At 42.9% G+C, this 23,798-nt stretch overlaps 1 protein-coding gene across 2 annotated transcripts in view; it reads right to left on the minus strand.

Annotated features, from left to right (window-relative positions):
- Window positions 1–23,567, minus strand: part of MRPL48 (mitochondrial ribosomal protein L48) — a 68,656-nt gene extending 45,089 nt beyond the window's left edge. The window contains exons 1-3 of one of the 2 annotated variants that reach the window (XM_016186901.2): window positions 23,178–23,567; window positions 15,605–15,663; window positions 9,570–9,607 (exon numbers count right to left, since the gene is read on the minus strand). In XM_016186901.2, the coding sequence (XP_016042387.2) occupies window positions 9,570–9,607; window positions 15,605–15,663; window positions 23,178–23,198 (118 nt within the window). In that variant the 5' untranslated portion in view covers window positions 23,199–23,567. Of the gene's footprint in view, window positions 1–9,569; window positions 9,608–15,604; window positions 15,664–23,080; window positions 23,123–23,177 lie in introns of those variants that run through there. The other variant, XM_060176863.1, reaches the window with a different exon arrangement.
- Between the last annotated feature and the right edge of the window lie 231 nt (window positions 23,568–23,798).

The following is a 23,798-nucleotide window of genomic DNA, read 5'->3' on the forward strand; positions in this document are numbered from 1 at the left end:
AAGTGCCACAAATGCTTGCCTCAGTCTCGCATGGACTATAACTCTTTGCAAGGATGCATTTTCAAATTCAGTTTGGGCCAATCGCTATAATTAGAGCAGTGGGTTAATTAAGATGCTACTTCAAACTACTGTTAAATTAACCACTTTCCCCCTTAAATGAAGATGTTTGGTGAAATTACCAGTGGCTAAACTGCTTAGTTAGCTAGATGTCTTAATTATGAAATTTACCAGTTTGAAACCCTTTGATTTCCACTAAGTTCAGCTAGATTTTTCTCCTGCTCTGTGTCATTAAGCCGGTCTCTTGTTGTCACAATAACACTGCAGCCTCCTCAGAGAAAAGGCAATTTTTTCACAGAGGAAGACATAAAACCCCAGGGACTCACAGGGAGGTTTTGAGTCTCTTTCAATTAGTACAAAACAGTATGTAATCACAGTGACTTCTCCCACATAGTGCTCCCTTCCTTCACATATGCCAGAGCCAACTGTCCTTAAATGTCCTTGTTTATTAAGCTGGGAATTGAACCCATCAATCCAGGATGGGGGTAAACAACTTCATTTCAATTATTTCTCCTTCAGAAGTAGAATAAGCATTTTCAACAGGGCTATGCAGGAAGGAAAAGAAAGAAAATTGGGGGTAGTCCAAGCCAAAAATCTAATTACAGGATATTCTCTCCACTCAGTAAACCATAAGTCCCTCAGGGGCAGGTACTTCCCAGCACCTGGCAAAAGTGTGTGCTCATTAAAGTGTATTTATGAAGGAGAGAAAGAATTGCAGACTGGTGAAACAGCTCATTTGGACAGGACACTGCTTTGCTAGGTATGCAGCTCAGGTTCAAGCCTGGTCCCCACTGCATTGAAAGTAACTTTAGAGCTGTAGTCTCTCTCTTTCTCTCATTTTCAGAATTATCTCTATTTATTGGCTAGAGACAGGCAGAAATCAAGAGGGAAGGGGGTGATAGAGAGACACCTGCAACACTGCTTCACTACTTGCAAAGCTTTGCCCCTGCAGGTGGGGACTGGGGACTTGAACCCGGCTCCTTGCACACTCTAACATGTGCGCTCAACCAGGTGCATCACCACCCAGCCCCTTCTCTCTCAATAAATAAAAAGTAACTGCAGTGATTTCTCCCTAGAAAAATACCTACTTTTAGGGACGGGGTAGACAGAATAATGGTTATATAAAGAGACTTTCATGTCTGAGGCTTTGAAGTCCCAGGTTCAATCCCCCAGATCACCATAAACCAGAGCTGAGCAATAATACCCTAGTAAAAAAAAAAAAAAAAGGAAAAAGGAGAAAGAAAGAAAGAAAGAAAGAAAGAAAGAAAGAAAGGGAGGAAGGGAGGAAGGGAGGAAGGAAGGAAGGGAGGAAGGAAGGAAGGAAGAAAGAAGGGAGGAAGGGAGAGAAAGAGAGAAACTACTTTTTTTTTCTTTTGTTTTCTTCTTTTTTTTTTTTAACCAGAGCACCCTTGCCTCCAGGGTTATTGCTGGGGCTCGGTGCCTGCACCATCCACTGCTTCTGGAGGCTATTTTGTCCCCTTTTATTGCCCTTGTTGTTTTTTATTGTTATTGTAATTATTATTGTTGTTGTTATTGATGGTGTCGCTGTTGGATAGGACAAAAAGAAATGGAGAGAGGAGGGGAAGACAGAGAGGGGGAAAGAAAGATAGACACCTGCAGACCTGCTTCACCACTTGTGAACTGACCCCCCAGCAGGTGGGGAGCTAAAGGCTTGAACCGGGATCCTTACACCACTCCTTGCACTTTGCGCCGCATGCACTTAAGCCACTGCGCTACCACCCAACTCCCTAAATAAATACATCTTAAAAACAATTTTTTTTTGCATAACTATTCTATCTCCCCAACCTGGCACACACCTTTAAAAGTATATTTATTTGCAAAGCGCAAGGCCTGACGTAAGGATCCCAGTTCAAGCCCCCAGCTCCTCACCTGCAGGGGGGCTGCTTCACAGGTGATGAAGAGGTTCTGCAGGTGTCTATCTTTCTCTCTCCCTCTCTGTCTTCCCTTCCTCTCTCCATTTCTCTCTGTCCTATCCAACAACAACATCAATAAGAACAACAATAATAACTACAACAATAAAACAAGCGCAACAAAAGGCAATAAAAAAATAAATATATTTCTTTAATTTTTTAATTATATTTATTTATTCCCTTTTGTTGCGCTTGCTGTTTTTATTGTTGTAGTCATTATTGATGTCATTGTTGTTGGATAGGACAGAGAGAAAGGGAAAGACGAGGGGAAGACAGAGAGGGGGAGAGAAAGATAGACACCTGCAGACCTTCACCACCTGTGAAGTGACTCCCCTGCAGGTGGGGAGCCGGGGCCTCGAACCAGTATCCTTACACTGGTCCTTGCGCTTTGCGCCACCTGTGCTTAACCCACTGTGCTGCCGCCCAACTCCCAATAGATATTTTTTTAAAGTATGTTTATTCATCAGAGACAGAGCATCACTATGGTATATATGACACTGAGGATCAAACTCAGGTCCTCATGCATGTAAGTCCAGTGCTTTATTTGAAATTTATTTATTTATTTATTTATTTATTTATTTATTTATTTATTATTGGGTAGAGACAGAAATTGAAAGGGGAGACAGAGAGAGAGGAGAGACAGGCACCCGCAGACCTACTTTACCACGCATGAAGCTTCCCCCTGCAGGTGGGGACCAGAGACTTGAACCTGGGTCCTGGTGCACTGTAATGTGAACACTTAACCAGGTGCATCACTGACTGGCCCCCAGTCCAATACTTTACCCACTATGCCACCTCTGGGACTGCACAGCTGTATACACTTGTTAACAGTAACATGAGTGACCTCTCTTTAGTTCTTGAAATGCTCTTCTTGACTGTCATGAGAAAAAACTAGCCTCGTATCCTCCTACCACTTTGGACTCTCATTTTTAATTTTCTTTTAATTATCTTTATTTACTTATTGGATAGAGAGAGCCAGAAATAGAGAAGGAAGGAGGAGACAGAGAGAGAGAGATAGACACCTGCAGCCCTGCTTCACCACTTGTGAAACTTTCCCCCTGCAGGTGGGGACCGGGGGCTCAAACCTGGGTCCTTGCTCACGATAACATGTGCGCTCAACCAGGTGCGCCACCGCCCGGCTCATTTTTTATTTTTATCAGCCATCTCTGTCACCTTTACGGAATTTTTAGTGTTAGGGCTCCTGAAGGCCACTTTGCTACTTTTTCTCTTCAGATAATCTGATTCATCCCCATGAATTCTATTAAATCAACAACATAGTGGCTTCCAAATTCACAGTTCCAACCCAGACCTGTATTCCAAACTGCAAGGGCTATATCCTCATAATTTGTAAGCCTAGGACCTAAAACCCAGTCATCCACAACAAATGTTTATTAAAGGATGAATAAATAAATACATGGACAAATTTGAGAAGCTGGTTTTTGCGGTGGTAGGAATGCTGATTCTCTGCACATTACCACCACCTTCTGAAATAATCAACAAGTGTCAAACCTTTTATACAACGGCCAGGCAGCATCACACCCAGTTAATCATACTGATTACCATGAGTAAGGACCCAGGTTCAAGTCCCTGGTCCCCACCTGCAGGGGTAGATGCTTCATAAGTGGTGAAGCAGTGCAGGTGTTTCCTTTCTCTCTCCCTCCCTAGCTCCCTTTTCCCTCTCTATTTCTCTCTGCCTCTATCCAAAAAGATATTAATAACCTTTTATACACTGACACACATTAGGCACTCAATAAATGTTAGTTCCCTTCCTTCCATTCCTTTGCCTCTGGTACTCTTGTCAAATTGATAAGTATCATTAAAATACAATTAACTGCATGGTCCAGGAAGTAGCACAATGGATATAAAGCATGGGTCTCTCAAGCATGAGGTCGGGGAGTTCAATCCCCAGCAGCACATGTACCAGAGTAATGTCTAGTTCTCTCTTCCTATCTTTCTCATTAATAAATAAAAATAAAGTCTTTTTAAAAGAACACAATAGAGAGTCAGGCGGTAGCATAGCGGGTTAAGGGTTAAATGCACCTGGCGCAAAGCTCATAAGAATCCTGGTTCGAGGGAGTCGGGCTGTAGCACAGCAGGTTAAGTGCAGGTGGCGCAAAGCACAAGGACCGGCATAAGGATCCCGGTTCGAAACCCGGCTCCCCACCGGCAGAGGAGTCACTTCACAGGCGGTGAAGCAGGTCTGCAGGTGTCTATCTTTCTCTCCTCCTCTCTGTCTTCCCCTCCTCTCTCCATTTCTCTCTGTCCTAGCCAACAATGACAACAACAATAATAACTACAACAATAAAACAACAAGGGCAACAAAAGGGAATAAATAAATAAAATAAATATTTTAAAAAAAAAGAATCCTGGTTCGAGTCCCCGGCTCCCCACCTGCAGGGGAGTCACTTCACAGGCAGTGAAGCAGGTCTGCAGGTGTCTATTTTTCTCTCCCCCTCTCTCTGTCTTCCCCTCCTCTCTCCATTTCTCTCTGTCCTATCCAACAACGACGACAGCAATAACAACAACAATGATAAACAACAAAGGCAACAAAAGGGAAAATAAATACATATTAAAAAAATTTTTAAAAAACATTAAAAAGAAAACACAACCAGAATCTGGATCAGAAAACACAACCCAACAATATGTTGTCTACAGGAAACTCACCTAATGCAACAAGACAAACACAGACTTAAAGTGAAAGGATGGAAAACTATCATTCGAGCCAATGGCCCACAAAAAAGGGCAGGAACAGCTATTCTCATATCTGACATGATAGACTTTAAAATAGATAAGATTAAAAAAGATAGGAATGGACACTACTTAATGCTCAGAGGATCAGTCAATCAAGAGGACTTAACAATTATTAATATCTATGCACCCAATGAGAAGCCATCTAAATACATCAAACTTCTACTGAAAGAGCTACAGCAATATATTAACAGTAACACAATCATAGTAGGGGACTTCAACACCCCACTATCTCAACTTGACAGATCATCCAGGAAGAAAATCAGTAAAGACATAAGGGAGCTAAATGAAGAGATAGATAACCTAGAACTATTGGACATTTTCAGAGTCATTCAGAGCAAGTTGTGGTATATATACACAATGGAATACTACTCAGCTGTAAAAAACGGTGACTTCACCGTTTTCAGCCGATCTTGGATGGACCTTGAAAAAATCATGTTGAGTGAAATAAATCAGAAACAGAAGGATGAATATGGGATGATCTCACTCACAGGCCGAAGTTGAAAAACAAGATTAGAAAAGAAAACACAAGTCGAACCTGAAATGGAATTGGAGTATTACACCAAAGTAAAAGACTCTGGGGTGGGTGGGTGGGTGGGGAGAATACAGGTCCATGAAAAATGATGAATGAAATAGTGGGGGTTGTATTGCTAAATGGGAATCTGGGGAATGTTATGCATGTAAAAAAAAAAAAAGAAGTAGAAACGCAAAGCAGAAATTGACTGAGTTTGGAGTATGGCACCAAAGTAAGAAAGCAGAAGTATACTAGAGTTTGCAGTGAGTACCTCCCTAATACTTCCTCTCCACTTTTCCAAGCTTTGGGTCCATGATTGCTCAACAATTTGTTTGGCTTTGTATGTTAACTCTCTTTTCAGTCACCAGGTTCCAGGTATTATCAGGATGCCGGCCAGACTTCCCTGGATTGAAGACACCACCAATGTGTCCTGGAGCTCAGCTTCCCCAGAGACCCATCCTACTAGGGAAAGAGAGAGGCAGACTGGGAGTATGGACCGACCAGTCAACGCCCATGTTCAGCGAGGAAGCAATTACAGAAGCCAGACCTTCTACCTTCTGCAACCCTCAATGACCTTGGGTCCATGCTCCCAGAGGGATAGAGAATGGGAAAGCTACTGGGGGAGGGGGTGGGATATGGTGATTGGGTGGTGGGAATTGTGTGGAGTTGTACCCCTCCTACCCTATGGTTTTGTTAATTAATCCTTTCTTAAATAAAAAATAATAATAATAAAAAAAAAAAAAAAAAAAAAACATTAAAAAGAACACAATAACTGCTTTGAAACTTGTTACATAAGGGGGTCGGGCAGTGGCACACAGTACCAAGTGCAATGACTCAATCAGGATCGCTTTGGCTCCCCACCTGCAGGGCTTCAACACACAACAGTGAAGCAGGTTTGCAGGTGTCTCTCTTTCTCTATCCTCCCCTCCCCTGAACCTCTCAAAAAAAGATGCAAAGAGACAAAGAGACACCTACATCCCTGCTTTACCACTTGTGAAGCTTTCCCCCTGCAGGTGGGGGCTGGGGGCGCAAACCTGGGTCCTTGCGCACTGTAACATGTGCACTCAACCAGGTGCACCACCACCCAGCCCCTCAACTTTTTCTTTTTGACTTTGCCTATTATGTACCAGGAGCAGTGGATTCATGATGCAGGCACCAAGCCCCAGAAATAACCCTGGAGGTAAAAAAAGAAAGAAAGAAAGAAAGAAAGAAAGAAAGAAAGAAAGAAAGAAAGAAAGAAAGAAAGAAGGAAGGAAGGAAGGAAGGAAGAAAGGAAGGAAAGAAAAAGAAAAAATATGAAAGAAACTTGTGTGGTTCGGGAAGTGGCACAGTGGACAAAGCATTGGACTCTCAAACATGAGGTTCTGATTTCAATCCCTGGCAGTATATGTACCAGAGTGGTGTCTGGTTCCTTCTCTCTCTCTCCTATCTTTCTCATTAATAAGTAAAACTTTTTTAAAAAGAAAGAAACTTGCCACATAATAGGCAAAGTCAAAAAGAAAAAGTTGAGGGGCTGAGTGGTGGTGCACCTGGTTGAATGCACATGTTACAGTGCTCAAGGACCCAGGTTTGCGCCCCCAGCCCCCACCTGCAGGGGGAAAGCTTCACAAGTGGTAAAGCAGGGCTGTAGGTGTCTCTTTGTCTCTTCCCCTATCACCCCCCTCCCTCTCAATTTCTGGTTGTTTCTATCCAATAAATAAGTAAAGATAATTTTAAAAAAAACTTTTTTAAAGATTAAAAAAGAAAGAAAGAAAAAGCTGAAAGTTATTGAGTGAATCAGGCTGAATGAACATTCACCCTGGATTAAAAAAAGAAAAAAAGGGGGGGCAGGCAGTGGCACACTGGTTAAGCGCACATAGTATGAAGCACAAGGACCAGCGCAAGAATCCTGGTTCTAGCCCCCAGCTCCCCACCTGCATCAGGATCGCTTTGCAAGCAATGAAACAGGTCTGCAGGTGTCTTTCCCCCTCTGTCTCCCCTTCCCTCTCAATTTCTCTCTGTCCTATCCAATAAAATGGAAAAATTTGTGTCCAGAAACTTCAGGTGTGGAATGACAACCCTTCAGCTTCATTACTTGGGTGAGACCTTTCCTTTCATAGTATTCTCTAATTACATCCCAGGTGGTTCACTTCCTAACAAAGTCCCAAAACCTAGATATAGACCAGGTTCTGTGAGATAGAACATATGTTTACACGTATCCATAAACTAGGGCAAAATATATACCTGAAAGCAGAAGTACACTAGAGTTTGCAGTGAGTACCCCCCAATACTTCATCTCCACTATTCCAGCCTTTGGGTCCATGATTGTTCAACAATTTGTTTGCCTTTGTATGTTAACTCTCTTTTCAGCCACCAGGTTCCAGATGCCAGCATGATGCCAACCAGGCTTCCCTGGACTGAAGACCCCACCAATGTGTCCTGGAGCTCCGCTTCCCCAGAGACTCACCCTCCTAGGGAAAGAGAGAGGCAGACTGGGAGTATGGACCGACCAGTCAACGCCCATGTTCAATGGGGAAGCAATTACAGAAGCCAGACCTTCCACCTTCTTCAACCCACAACGACCCTGGGTCCATGCTCCCAGAGGGATAGAGAATGGGAAAGCTATCAGGGGAGGGGATGGAATATGGAGATTGGGTGGCAGGAATTGTGTGAATTCTCCTTTCTTAAATAAATAAATAAATAAATAAATAAATAAATAAATATGGAAAAATTGGCTCCAGGAGTAGTCAACATGACACAGAGCCCCAGCAATAACCCTGGAGGCAAGAAGGAAAAAAAAAAAACTCTAAGAACCTATGTGTCAATAACTGTACTGGAAGTCATTAAACTCTTAATAAATGTTTTTTAAAACCTGGGGAGATGGAATTGGAGTATTACACCAAAGTAAAAGACGCTGGGGTGGGTGGCTGGGGAGAATACAGGTCCATGAAGGATGATAAATGACATAGTGGGGGTTGTATTGTTAAATGGGAATCTGGGGAATGTTATGCATGTACAAACTATTGTAGTTACTGTTGAATGTAAAGCATTAATTCCCCAATAAAGAAATAAATTATTTAAAAAAAAAAAAAAAAAGAAGCCAGAAGGCAAAGGATAAAAAAAAAAAAACCTGGGGAAAGATAGATAGCATAGTGGTTATGCATAGAAACTTTCATGCCTTGGGCGGGGTAGATAGCATAATGGTTATGCAAAAAGACTCTCATGCCTGAGGCTCCAAAATCCTAGGTTCAATCCCCCACACCACCGTAAACCAGAGCTATGCACAAGGACCCGGGTTTAAGACCCCATCTCCACCATAAGCCAGAGCTGAGTAGTGCTCTGGTGTTAAAGGGAAAAAAAAGAAAAAAAGAAAAGAAACTGTCATGCCTGAGGCTTCCAAGTCCCAGGTTCAATCCCCCATGCCACCATAAGCCAGAGTTGATCAGTGCTCTGGTAAAAAAACAAACAACAAAAAAAAACTATAATAAGGATTCAGGCAGTAGAACTCTGGTGAAGCGTTCACATTCCAGTGCACAAGGACCCAGGTTCAAGCCCCTAGTCCCTACTTCAGGGGGAAAGAGTCACAAGCGGTGAAGCAGAGCAGGGCTGCAGGTGTCTTTCTGTCTCTTTCCCTATCTATCTCCCACCTCTTTTCAATTTCTCTCTGACTCTATCCAATAATTAAAAACAAGACAAAAACAAACAAATAAAAAAACCTATAAGACCCTAACCTCGTAGATGAAGAACATGAAAGGTAGTTCTGGAAGAGTAGCAATAATAATGGAGACAGTTAACTTTCTTTTTTGATTATTTTTAAATATTTATTTATTTCCTTTTTGTTACGTTTGTTTTTATTGTTGTTGTAGTTATTATTGTTGTTGTTATTGATGTCGTCGTTGTTAGGACAAACAGAGAGAGGAGGGGAAGAGAGAGATGGGGAGAGAAAGATAGACACTTGCAGACCTGCTTCACTATTGTGGCTCCCCTGCAGGAGGCTGGAACCGGGATCCTTACACGGGTCCTTGCGCTTCACGCCACCTGCGCTTAACCCGCTGCCCTACCGCCCAACTCCCGGCTAACCCAATTTTTTAAAGAAAGGAAGTCAAGCTACAGAAAGGCATTAAATGGACACTACATAGTAAGTAGGTGACACAGTTAAATCCAAATGTACTAAGAGCTCTTGCTATGTTATGTTCTCACCCATTATCCTAGTCTACATGAAGGGTAGGATTTGGTCCTGATCACCCTTCTCAAGATACAGTAGGCCCCCCTTTAAACAAAATCATTATAGATTTTATAGACCAAAAGCAGACAGACTATATCTGGAAATAACTACTTACCTGCAGAGCAGACAGAATTCTCACCTGGAGTTCGGAACCTAAAAAGAGAGTGGAAATATGTTGAATATATCAGATATCCCCATTTTATTTGCAGTTAGCCAAAACGTAAGTGAACTCCATTTAAAAAAATATGTGAGGGAGTCGGGCTGTAGCGCAGCGGGTTAAGCGCAGGTGGCGCAAAGCACAAGGACCGGCAGAAGGATCCCGGTTCGAACCCCGACTCCCCACCTGCAGGGGAGTCGCTTCACAGGCGGTGAAGCAGGTCTGCAGGTGTCTATCTTTCTCTCCTCCTCTCTGTCTTCCCCTCCCTCTCTCCATTTCTCTCTGTCCTATCCAACAACGACGACAACAATAACAACTACAACAATAAAACAACAAGGGCAACAAAAGGGAATAAATAAATATAAAAAAATAATAATAAAATAAAATAAAATATGTAAATAGTAGATATTCCTGGGGGCCGGGCAGTGGTGCACTCGGTTAAGTGCAGGGATATCACCGTGCTCAAGGATCCAGATTCAAGCCCCCTGCTCCCTGTCTTCGGGGAGGACACTTGCTAAGCGGTGTACCAGGTCTGCAGGTATCTTTCTCTCCCTCTCTATCTCCTCTTCTCTCACAATTTCTCTGTTCTGTCAAATAAAATATAATAGAAAACAAAAATAGGGCAGGGATAGATAGCACAATAGTTATGCAAAGAGACTCCTGGGGCGCACCTGGTCGAGCGCACATTACAGTGTGCAAGGACCCGGGTTCGAGCCCCCATCCCCATTTGCAGGGGGAAAGCTGCATGAGTGGTGAAGCAGGGCAGCAGGTGTCTCTCTCCCTCTCTATCACCCTTTTCCCTCTCAATTTCTGGCTGTCTCTATCCAACAAATAAGTAAAAATAATACAGAAAAAAAAAAGTTAAAACAAACAAACAAAAAAACAACAAAGAGACTCTTATGCCTGAGTCTCCAAAGACCCAGGTTCAGTCCCCGCACCACCACAAACCAGAGCGGAACAGTGCTCTGGAAAAAAATAATAATAAATAAATGTTAAAAAAAAAAAGGCAAAATGGCTGCCAGGAGCCGGGGATTTGTAGTGCTAGCACCGAGCCCCTGCAATAACCTCAATGGCCATAAAAATAAATTTAAAATGTAGACAGTCCCTATTTACTCTTTTCCATCTTCCTTACACAAGCACTATAAGTGCCAGGTCCAAACAATGTGCAAAAATAAACTATTTTGGGAGTCGGGCGGTAGCGCAGTGGGTTAAGCGCAGGTGGCGCAAAGCACAAGGACCTGCCTAAGGACCGGCCTAAGGATCCCGGTTCGAACCCCGGCTCCCCACCTGCAGGGGAGTCGCTTCACAGGCGGTGAAGCAGGTCTGCAGGTGTCTATCTTTCTCTCCTCCTCTCTGTCTTCCCCTCCTCTCTCCATTTCTCTCTGTCCTATCCAACAATGACAACAACAATAATAATAACTACAACAATAAAAAACAACAAGGGCAACAAAAGGGAATAAATAAATAAAATAAATATTTAAAAAAAAATAAAAATAAACTTAGTTTATTTTATTTTAATGAGAAAGAGACACAAGAGCACTGTCTCAGCTCTGGCCTATGGTGGTGCTGAGGATTGAACCTGGGGCCTCAGAGTCTCAGGCGTGAAAGTTAATTCTGGTAGCACGTGAGCAATGAATGGGAAGAGAAGCAAGAGAATCAGTGAAGCGGTCCTTCAAATAGTCCATAAAAAAAGAGGACAAGGCGGTCGGGCGGTGGCGCAGTGGGTTAAGCCCACGTGGAGCAAAGCGCAGGGACCGCGTAAGGATCCCGGTTCGAACCCCGGCTCCCCACCTGCAGGGGAGTCGCTTCACAGGCGGTGAAGCAGGTCTGCAGGTGTCTATCTTTCTCTCCCCTCTCTCTCTGTCTTCCCCTCCTCTCTCCATTTCTCTCTGTCCTATCCAACAACAAAGCAACGTCAACAATGGCAATAATAACGGCAACGAGGCTGCAACAACAAGGGCAACAAAAAGGGGGAAAAATGGCCTCCAGGAGCGGTGGATTCATGGTGCAGGCACCGAGCCCAGCAATAACCCTGGAGGATAAAAAAAAAAAAGGGGGGGACAAGCCTCATATTATTGGAACATGTTCAGGAAAGATCAGAAGAAGGGAGAGCAATGAGAGATAGGCAGGATATAGAAGCCAGAGAACACGAGAAGAGTAACATGGTACTGTTTGGCTGATAAGGTAATCACAGTATTTTATATTTTAATTCAGTATCCTGTGAAGCTTTGAAACTAAATTGTGGAACAATTTAGAGACAAGCAGGTCTGTGATTAAATGCTGACTTTGCCACTCCTAAACTATGAGGTTAGCAAGATGTTTTATACCTCTGTAACTTAGTTATCTCATCTTTCAACTGATGACAATAATAGTGCAAGCTCACGGGACTAAAAATCTATCTTAAACTCTAAGCTAGTTTATTTGTTGGTTTTTTGTAAAATGACAATATTTATTTGTGTCCTACTTGTTTTGTGAAGATTATAGAGAACAAATAAAAGGCTTAACATTGTGATATATAGTAGGGATGTATTGAATATCTGACTGATCAATGATAGGACAATAGATTAAAATGAAAAGAGAATAAGAGGAGAAAGACTTCAATAACAGGAAAAGATTAGGGGTCAGGCAGTGGGGCACCTGGTTAAGTGTACACATTACAGTGTGCAAGGACCCAAGTTCTAGTCCCTGATCCCCACCTGCAGGTGGAAAGCTTCATAAGTGGAGAAGCAGGGCTGCAGGTGTCTCGCTGTTTCTTTCTCTCTCTATCTCCCTCACCCTTCTCAGTTTCTCTCTGTCTCTATCTAATAACATATAAATGAAAGATAGAAATGGGAAGAAGGGAGTCGGGCGGTAGTACAGCAGGTTAAGCGCACGTGGTGCAAAGTGCAAAGATCGGCATAAGGATCCTGGTTTGAGCCCCCGGCTCCCCACCTGCAGGGGAGTCGCTTCTCAGGCGGTGAAGCAGGTCTGCAGGTGTCTGTCTTTCTCTCCCCCTCTCTGTCTTCCCCTCCTCTCTCCATTTCTCTCTGTCCTATCCAACAATGATAGCATCAAGAACAATAACAATAACAATAAAAAACAACAAGGGCAACAAAGGGGAAAATAAATATTAAAATAATTAAAAAAAAAGAAATGGAAAGAAAAAATAGGGCAGGGGTAGATAGCATAATGGTTATGCAAAGAGACTCTTGTGCCTGGGGCTCTGAAGTCCCAGGTTCAATCCCCCGCACCACCATAAGCCAGAGCTGAGCAGGGCTCTGGTGTTTCTCTCTGTGTCTTTCTCTCTCTGCATCTCTCTCAAAAAAAATAAATAAATAAAATACTTTAGAAAAAAAATAATGGAAAAGATTGAAGATGTCCTTTAGGCTCTCAAAGCGTCATGTGCTTCAGGAATATATATAAATACAATGTTTTTTTTAATATTTTTTAAATATTTATTTCCTTTTATTGCCCTTGTTGTTTTATTGTTGTTGTTATTGATATCACTGTTGTTGGATAGGACAGAAAGAAATGGAGACAAGGGGAACACAGAGAGGGGAGAAAAACATAGCCACCTGCAGACCTGCTTCACCTCCTGTGAAGCAACTCCCCTGCAGGTGGGGAGCTGGGGGTTCGAACAGGGATACTTACGTCGGTCCTTGTGCTTTGCATCATGTGCCCTTAACCTGCTGCGCTACCGCCAGACAACCTGTGTTTTTTTGTTTGTTTGTTTGTTTTGTTTTTTATATTTCATCTATTTTTATTTTAATAAGACCAGTACACTGTTCGGTTGTGGATTATGATGGTGCCAAGGATTGAAACGGGGACATTCAGAGTCTAGTATGAAAATCTGTTGTGGGGTTGGATGGTGGCGCACAAGGACCTGGGTTCAAGCCCCCAGTCCCCACCTGCAGGGGGAAAGCTTCACAAGTGGTAAAGCAGGGCTGCAGGTATCTCTCTGTCTCTCTTCTCCTCTCTCTCCCTCTTCCCTCTGAATTTCTGGTTGTCTGTATCCAATAAATAAAGATAATAAAAACATTTAAAAATTTTTTTAAATAAAAAAAATCTGTTGTGTAAAAAAGAATAATCTTTTATGTAAGCCACTGTGCTATCTCTCTAGCTCTTTAGTATTTGCTTGCTTATTTTTAAATGTGATTATCTGCTAAACAGAGAAATAAACTACCAGCCGAGAACAGGCGAGAATCCTATCACTGAACCACCAATGCCCTGGAGGGAGTGCTTTATGTAAAAGTGATTTATGTAAATAGACCAAACGTTTGGATCAGTAAATCCCTATATAGGCATACGGATAAGAAGCCAGGGGGAGATGGCAACTACCCAACAGGAATGCTATGGGGGTGGGGGAGCAGTGGCTTCCATGCTATGGTATCTCTTCTTCTTTTAAGATTTTAATTACTCTATTTTTAATGAGAGAGAGACCAGAGCACTCTTACCTCTAGCTTATGGTGTTGCTAGGGACTAAACTTGGGTCCTCCTAGCCTCAGGCAGGAAGGTCTAGCTTACTACCATTGGGCTAGTTCCTCCTTGCCCTTCTATCTGAAAAAGTTGGGGTAATGAAGTCCCAGGTATGAGAAAGTAAAGGAAAGAAGAGAGCCTGTGTAGCTAGCGCTCAGTCAGCAGAGTATAGCATGAAGGGACACATTATGCAAAAACATGTGAGTCATGGCAAGGATCGAGGCTTTTATTCCAAATGAGATGGGAGGTCAGTGGAAAGTTCTGAGAGACGTGACGTGAGACATGATTTTAATAGAACCCTTATGATTTTAGTGTGAAGGACAGAAAGCAAAAGTAGGGAAACCAGTTATAAAGTTGAATGAAGGGGCCCGGCGGTAGCGCAGTGGGTTAAGAGCCAAACACAGGACCAGCCTAAGGACCCGGGTTGGAGCACGCAGCTCCCCATCTGCAGGGGGGTCGCTTCACAAGCGCTGAAGGAGGTCTGCAGGTATCTTTCTCTTCCCCTCTTTGTCTTCCCTTCCTCTCTCGATTTCTCTCTGTCCTATCCAGCAACAACAACAGCAATGTCAAGAATAAAAAAAAAAGGAAGTTAACTGATGTTAAAGATGAAATGAGGAAGAGCTGGCCTCTAGCAGGTTAGCAAAACAAAAGCATGAGACCTGAAACTAGAAAATGAGAAACAGTTCAATTTTGTATATTTCAAAGTAGAGTTAGCAGTTGTTAAATTATAGGATGTAAAATGAGAAAAATAAAAATGCCAGACATCTCTAAGGATTTTTGACCTGAGTAACTAAATGAATAGAGTTGTCATTTACTAACCACAAGGAATGAACAAAATGGTAGGGGAGTTAATGATTTGAGATATTTAGTAGACATTTAAGTAGAAATGATGCTAGAAAAAAATGGGGGGGTTTGGCAGTGGCGCACCTGGCTAACTGCACATACTATAGAGAGCAAGGATCCAAGTTCCATCCCCCAGATCCCCACCTGCAGGGAGGGGTCACCTCACAAGCAGCAAGGTAGGTCTATCTTTCTCTCTCCCTCTCTATCGTCCCATTCTCTAGCAATTTCTTTGTCCTATCTTATTTAAAAAAAAAAAAAATCGGGTGTCAGGCGGCAGCGCAGCATGTTAAGCACACATGGCACCAAGCGCAAGGACCGGCATAAGGATCCGGGTCGGAGCCCCGGCTCCCCACCTGCGGGACAAGTGGCTTCACAGGCGGTGAAGCAGGTCTGCTGGTGTCTCTCTCTTTTTCTTCCCGTCTTCCGCTCCTTTCTCCATTTCTCTCTGTCCTATCTAACAACAATGACATCAACAACAACAATAATAAAAAAACAAGTGCAACAAAAGGGGAAATAAATATATTAAAATTTTTTCAGAAAAAAAAAAAAAAGAAAAAATGGCTACCAGAAGCAGTAGACTCATAGTGTCAGCACCAAATCCTAGCAATAATCCTGGAGAAAAAAAAAAGTTCTCTGAACTATCTAGCAGAATGCAAATGTAAATTATACTTAATTACTGTTACTAATATCCTTACCTTAAGAGGGAAGAGGCTTGCTTAAAACTGACATTGACATCATTCTTCAGATACAACACCTGTAGCAGAAACAGGCATATTAGGACAATCTTAATCACATACAGATTTCAACTACCTCTTCACAAAGAGGCTATTGATAGAAACTCACAATATACAAAACAAAAAAGGACCCAAAGGTTCTAGTCCAGCAAATAAGTTATCAAACAGTTAATACCAAACATGCTAACACACCAAGATCATCTTCTTTCTTATTCCATCCACTACAGAAAACACTATAAAAGAAGAAAGAAAAAGAAGCTCACTTTCTATTTTTTTTTTTACTTTTTATTTTTTTATTCCCTTTTGTTGCCCTTGTTGTTTCATTGTTGTAGTTATTATTGTGATTGTTGTTGGATAGGACAGAGAGAAATGGAGAGAGGAGGGGAAGACAGAAAGGGGGAGAGAAGGATAGACACCTGCAGACCTGTTTCACCGCCTGTGAAGCGACTCCCCTGCAGGTGGGGAGCTGGGGGCTCAAACTGGGATCCTTAAGCTGGTCCTTGCACTTTGCGCCACATGCGCTTAACCCGCTGCGCTACTGCCAGACTCCCTTGTTTGTTTTTCAAGCCTATTATGTATAAACTACTGTGCTGAAAATGAACGGGAATATACAAAATGTAGGCCCCAGGAGGTGGCATAGTAAAGTACTGAACTTTCGAGGTCTAAGTTTGATCCCCAGCATTGCATATGCCAAAGTGATGCTTTGGTTTTCAATCTCTCCCTCTTTCTCATTAATAAATAAATAATATTTTTTTCTTAATGTAACAACTTGGGTAAACCAGAAAAAAACTATGGGGGGGGTCAGGTGTTGGGGCACCTGGTTAAGTGTACACATTACAGTGTGCAAGGACCCAGGTTTAAACCCCTGATTCCCACCTGCAGGGGGAAAGTTTCACAAGTGGTGAAGCAGGGCTGCAGGTATCTCTCTGTCTCTTTACCTTGCTCTTTCCCTTTCCCCTCTCAATTTCTCTTTGTCTTTATCCAATGATAAATAAAATATAATTTTTAAAAATATTGAAGTATTTAAAAATACTATAGTGGTGATTTCTACAACTGAATACTTTTTTTTTAAGATTTTGTTTATTAATGAGAAAGACAGGAGAGAGAAAGAAGCAGATATCACCCTGGTACATAGGCTGCTGGGGCTTGAACTCAGGATCTCATGCTTGAGAGTTCAGTGCTTTATCCACTGAGCCATCTCCCAGACCACAACAACTGCATAATTTTTAAAAAATTGAGTTGTGGGAGCCGGGCGGTAGCGCAGCAGGTTAAGCTTACGTGGCACAAAGTGCAAGGACCAGAGTAAGGCTCCAGGTTCGAGCCACCGGCTCCCCACCTGCAGGGAAGTCGCTTCACAGGCAGTGAAGCAGGTCTGCAGGTGTCTATCTTTCTCTCCCCCTCTCTGTCTTCCCCTCCTCTCTCCATTTCTCTCTGTCCTATCCAACAACAACAAAATCAACAACAAGGGCAACAAAAGGGGATAAAGAAATATTTTTTTAAAAAATTGAGTTGTACACATTAAATGGTCAAATGTAGGTATGTGAATTATATCTCAAAAAGTAGATTATATCTCAATAGAGTATTAAATAACAATACTCTTATAAGATCAATGTTATTCCTCTGTATAGTAGAAGAAACTGAAACTTTAGTAATTTACCAAGTCACAAAGCTACTATCTGAAATAATATTGGATCTCTGACTGCAAAATTATACTGCTCACACTATTCTACATCTTCTCTCACATAAACCAATGGGTTGGTGCTCAGAAAAAGGGGTAGGAGGGGCCCAGGAGTGGCCCGCTGGGTTAAGGGCACATGGTATGAAGCTCTAGGATCCAGGTTCAAGCCTCCAGCTCCCCAAGTGCAGGGGTGGGAGGGTATGTTTGCTTCACAGGCGGTGAAGCAGGTCTGCAGGTGTCTGTCTTTCTCTCCCCGTCTCTGTCTTCCCCTCCTCTCTCCATTTCTCTCTGTCCTATCTAATAATAACAGCAACAACAACAGGAGATAAAAGATGGCCACCAGAAGCAGTGGATTCACAGTGCAGGCATCAAACCCCAGAAACAACCCTGTAGGCAAAAAGAAAAGAAAAAAAAAAGAAAAGAAAGACTCCAAGAGAAGGTCCTGACAATGGAAAGAATATGATAACAGAAAAGAAGGACAGTATATATGAAGGGTTCTAAAGTCACATTTAAATCAGATACTAAAGGATTTTGTATGTGCAACATATGTGAGTATGTTTAACCTAATATTGGACCAGCATAGAAGATAAAGTGGGGAAGTGGGTGTCCCTAGAGAGAGGAACTCTGGTTGCCTTCCCCCCAGCCTCCATACACACACACACACCACCACCACCACCACCACCACCACCAGCTCACACTAGCCACCATGCCTTCGTCAGTACTTCCCCTTCGTGGAATTAAAGCAAACGAGTCTAAGTATCTTGCAGTCCTGAGATGGAGCAGCCATGGCAAATATAATAGAAAATCAGAATAAACAGCACATGTTATTAAGTGGGTCATTTCAAACAGAAGAGGGACTGTGTGGGAAGATCTAGGTAATTTTTCTTTACCTTAATTATTCAGATATGTGAATCTCTAAGGATATATAATAGCTATCTAAAAAGCCAGGCTTAAAGGCTGACAACTCTCTGGAAGATATTCAAATTGTGGTTTGAATGCTCCCTTTCAGCACTGGGAAATGTGTTTCCTCTCCTCTGCAATGCTTAACAGTATTTATCAGGACAAAAGGAATCTATTCTGGGACTGTCTCCACAAATATTCCAGCCCTCTAGTCAGCAAATGAAAAGCAATTCCAGCTCTACATCAAATAGAAAAGGAGGCAGTGACATGAGTGAATGAATGCATGAATGAATGAGGACACAGTTGCTGCAGTAAGTTAACAAAAATACTTGTCCTGTGAGCTCAGGAACCAAAAACTAGAAAAAAGAACTTCACAGCTTCCAAAGAACTTAAGTCACAGGGCAAAATTGATAGTGTGTAAGGAATTTCAGAGAGAATACTGAGTTGGGTGGTAATAGTAGTGGGTCAGGAACCTATGACTCAAACAACTGAGAGCTTTTAAAAGAATATTAATAGAGGGGCAGAGGGTAGATAGCATAATGGTTATGCAAACAGAGTCTCACGCCTGAGATTCCACCATCCTAGGTTCAATTCCCTGCACCACTGTAAGCCAGAACTGAACAGTGTTCTGGTAAAAAAAAAAAAAAAAAAAAAGAAGAAGAATAGAGGGAGTCAGGTGGTAACGCAGTGGGTTAAGTGCACATGGCATAAACTGCAAGGCCCGGCATAAGGATCTCAGTGCCAGGCTCCCCACCTGCAGGTGGGTCACTTAACGTGTGGTGAAGCAGGTCTGCAGGTGTCTGTCTTTCTCTCCCCCTCTGTCTTCCCCTCCTGTCTCCATTTCTCTCTGTCCTATCCAACAACAATGACATTAATAACAACAACAATAATAACCACAACAATAAAACAGCAAGGGTAACAAAGGGAAAAAAAAAAAGTAGCTTCCAGGAACAGTGGATTCATGGTGCAGGCACCTAGCCCCAGCAATAACCCTGGAGGGAAAAGAAAGAAAGGAAGGAAGGAAGGGAGGGAGGGAGGGAGGAAGGAAGGGAGGGAGGAAGGAAAGAAGGAAGGAAGGAAGGAAGGAAGGAAGGAAGGAAGGAAGGAAGGAAGGAAGGAAGATCAGTCTGGAAGGTGGTGCAGTGATAAAGCTTTAGACTCTCAAGCATGAGGTCCTGAGTTTGATCCCTGGCAGCACATGTGTCAGAGTGCTATTTGGTTCTTTCTCTCTCTCTCCTCCTATCTTTCTCATAAATAAATAAAATCTTTAAAAAAAAGAAAGAAAGAAGGGATACTAACAGAAGGGGACAGGTGGTGAAGCACCTGGTTGAGCACACGTTACAGTACGCAAAGACCTAGGTTTGAGCCCCCGGTGCCCACCTGTAGGAGGAAAGCTTCAAGAATGGTGAAGCAGGTTGGGGAGTGGGGCTATAGCGCAGCGGGTTAAGCGCAGTGGCGCAAAGCACAAGGACCGGCATAAGGATCCCGGTTCGAACCCCGGCTCCCCACCTGCAGGGGAGTCGCTTCACAGGCGGTGAAGCAGGTTTGCAGGTGTCTATCTTTCTCTCCCCCTCTCTGTCTTCCCCTCCTCTCTCCATTTCTCTCTGTCCTATCCAACAACGACAACAATAATAATAACTACAACAATAAAACAACAAGGGCAACAAAAGGGAATAAATAAATAAAATAAATATTAAAAAAAAAAGAATGGTGCAGGGCGGCAGGTGTCTCTCTGTCTGTATTCCTCTCTATCACCCCCTTCCCTCTCAATTTCTGACTGTCTCTATCCAACAAATAAAAGTGAAAAAAAAATTTAAAAGAATATTAATAGAAGTATTTGTATATTACCAAATTCTACAGAAAGTAGAATTGTTACTATTACTTACTGAGTACACCCTTTGTGAAAAGCCCTTCACTGGTACTATTTCAATTAATCTTAGGACTGGGGAGACAGCATAGTGGTTATGCAAAAGACTCTCATATCTGAGGCTCTGAGGTTCCAGGCTCAATCTCTAGCATCTTCATCAGCCAGAGCTGAACAGTATTTTGGAGTTTCTTTTTTTTATTTGTTTGCTTGCTTGCTTTAATTGTCTTTATTGGATAAAGACAACCAGAAATCAAGAGGGTAAGGGGAGATAGACAGGAAGAAAAAGACACCTGCAGCTCTGCTTCCAGACACTACCCTGCCATCTTAATCAATGAAGATGGTTTTTGGAACCTGGTGAATAGCTGTATTTATGTCTTAGTCAGATCTATGCAGCTTAACTTCTTTGTTAACCCAAAGAAGTTTCTACTCCATCTCCAGTAAAGCTGGGCTTCTCATTCATCTAAAATTTGAGATGAATAGCTAGGGAGGTGGCATAGTGGATAAAGTATTGGACTTTCAAGTGTGGAGTCTTGAGTACAAACCCCAGTATTGCATATCAGAGTGATCCTTTAGTTCTCTCTTATCCTTCTCTCATAAAAAATAAAAAATAGGGAGTTGGGCGGTGGCGCAGCGGGTTAAGCGCAGGTGGCGCAAAGCACAAGGACTGGCGTAAGGAACCCGGTTCCAGCCCCTGGCTCCCCACCTGCAGGGGAGTCGCTTCACAAATGGTAAAGCAGGTCTGCAGGTGTCTGTCTTTCCCCCTCTCTGTCTTCCCCTCCTCTCTCCATTTCTCTCTGTTCTATCCAACAACGACGACATCAATAACCACAACAATGTTAAACAACAAGGGCAACAAAAGGGAAAATAAATAATAAAAAAATATTAAAAAATGAAAATAAATTATATACATATATATTATGATTTGCACCTTAAAATCTTGGCTTATTTATTAGAGAGAGAGAGAACCAGAGCATCATTCTGGCTCATGTGATGCTGGGGGACTGAATTCAGGACCTCTACTTGAGAGTCCAGTGTTTTATCCACTGTACCACCTTCCAGGCTTAGGGTCTCAAATGAAGAATATTTAACACTGAGATTGAAGTTCAAGTCTCAGTCCTACCATGTATTCAGCATGTAATGTCAACATTTGTTCATTTGTTTATGCAATATTTACTAGACACCTACTTTAAGAAAAGTCACTATGCTGTTTACACTTTTTTTTTCATCCAGGGTTTTTGCTGGGGCTCGGTGCCTGCACAAATCCACTGCTCCTGGCGACCATTTTTTCCATTGTTGTTGTTGGATAGGACAGAGAAAATTTGAGAGAGGAGGGGAAGATAGGGGAAGAGAAAGACACCTGCAGACCTGCTTCACCGCGTTTGAAGCGACTCCCCTGCAGGTGGGGAGCCGTTGCGCTTCGTACTATGTGCTCTTAACCAGGTGCACTACCGTCCGCCCCCCACTGATTACATATATCTTTTAATTTTATTTATTTATTTATTTATTTATTATTGGATAGAGACCGAAATTGAGACAGGAGGGGGAGATAGAAAGGGAGAGGGACAGAGAGACACCTGCAGCCCTGCTTCACCACTTGTGAAGCTGTCCCCCTGCAGGTGGGGACCAGGGGGCTTGAACCTGGGTCCTTATGCACTGTAATGTGAGCACTTAATCAGGTGAGCCACCGCCTGGCTCCTGATTACATGTTTTTAACATTCCTCTGAATCAAAGCAAGTAGAGCAGAAGTATGGAATCACCAATATGACCATCTTTAACGATGGGATTTGAAACTCATTTTCTCTATTATCCTTTTACTAGATATGGCTAAATAGTCACAATTTGACTAAAACAAATCATAGCAAGTCACTTTATAAATGATGTGACTTGCTCAGTACAAGTCATGCTTTGATTGCAAGAGGCACGGACTACACCTAGAGCTGTTTATGACTGAGTGGTACTCTGTTCTCTCATCAAAACAAAACAAAAAGCAAAGAATCTTTTTTTTTTAAACCGGAACAATAGGGTGGTGCAGCAGGGAATTGAACCAGGGACTTTGGACCCTCGTGCATTATTATCTTTTTTTTGTATAACCATTATACTACTTCCCCCGCCCAAAATCCCCTAGAGATGTTCACAAACCACCTCAGGTAACCATGAACAGAGAAAATGCTATTTTATACGCCATGGGGTAATCTACAATTACTCCTAAAATAAAAACTTACTGGGAGTAAGTAGCGCAGCAGGTTAAGCGCATGTGGTGCAAAGTGCAAGGACCAGAGTAAGGATCCTGGTTAAAGCCCCCAGCTCCCCACCTGCAGGGGAGTCGCTTCACAGGCAGTGAAGCAGGTCTGCAGGTGTATATCTTTCTCTCCCCCTCTCTGTCTTCCTCATCTCTCTTGATTTCTCTCTGTCCTATCCAACAATAGCAATGTTAACAAGGGCAACAAAATGGAAAAAATGGCCTCCAGGAGTAGTGGATTCCTAGTGCAGGCACTGAGCCCCAGCAATAACCCTGGAGGCAAAAAAAAAAAAACAACTTATTATAACTTGCTAAAGTTAAGTCGTTATTCTAAACAACACGATACAACTGAAAGCATGATTGAACTGTTATGCAGATTGCCAAATAATGCATATAATCCGGTTGCAATCACTTAAGTGAAAATGTAGCTGATGCCCCTCTTCTGATCACCAAGCTTCCTCGCTTCCCAATCAATTCAAGTCAAAATGGTATTACGGGGGAGGGGGGGAGTTGTAAACTGGTGACTTGATACAAAAATGAAATGACCTGCTCAAGGTCGCTCAGATAGCAGGGAGCACATTTTGCAGAACTGACTCCGAGGAAGAGGCTCTTCTCCTCAGAGCCAATGGGAGGCGGAGGAGGAGGGGGCGTGGCCCGCGGCCCGCGGCGCTCTCCAGGCGCAGCGACCTGCGTGCGGCCATTATGGCCGCAAACGCTGCCGGGAAGGGCCTTGTTCTCGCCGGAGTCTCATACCCGGATGTCTGCAGTGGGGGTGATCATCACAGCCACCTCCCAGCTCAGCTCTCCGCCCCTACCCCGTCTCCCCCGCTTCCGACGCTCGGGACGTTACCTTTCCTAGAGCTCGGTTCATCCTTCGCGGCTGCGGCCTGGAATTGTGCAGGCAGAAGATGCCAGCAGTCACGATCCCTGGGAGTCTGAAAACACTGACGGAACGACCAGGATAGCGTCCAGTAACAATATCCGACCGAGACTCACTCAGCGCCCGCAGCACCTTGGTTCCGGCGAATTTCTGAGACTCTGCGTGCAGACATGCAGTCAGACTCCGCCCTTTGTGTCACCTTCGCAAGAATTTCTCCACGCAGAATTAATAATTATCTCGGTGTGGAACAATATAGAAACTAAAGATTCTGCTATTTTACTAAACTGTATTACTTGTTAACTCTTTCTCCTATACACCACTGAATTCAAGAACTGACTTCCTGTCGGATTTCTTCAATCCAATGTGTGGCACCATATTTACTACTGTGGAAAATGAAGACTGCTTAAATAGGATGGGGGAGGGAGTAAGGAAAACCTGTGGTTTTGCTTTTGATGAATTGCAATAACATTGTCCTTTGTGATGCTGAGGGAGTTTCATATTTTTAGACTTTAGTTACCAAAGCACTTACAGACAGCTTTGATACTCTGTGAATTCTGCCCATCATACTACCACTGTTACGGCTTTTGAGTC

The sequence above is a fragment of the Erinaceus europaeus genome, chromosome 17 (genome assembly GCF_950295315.1).
Source record: "Erinaceus europaeus chromosome 17, mEriEur2.1, whole genome shotgun sequence".
NCBI lineage: Eukaryota > Metazoa > Chordata > Mammalia > Eulipotyphla > Erinaceidae > Erinaceus > Erinaceus europaeus.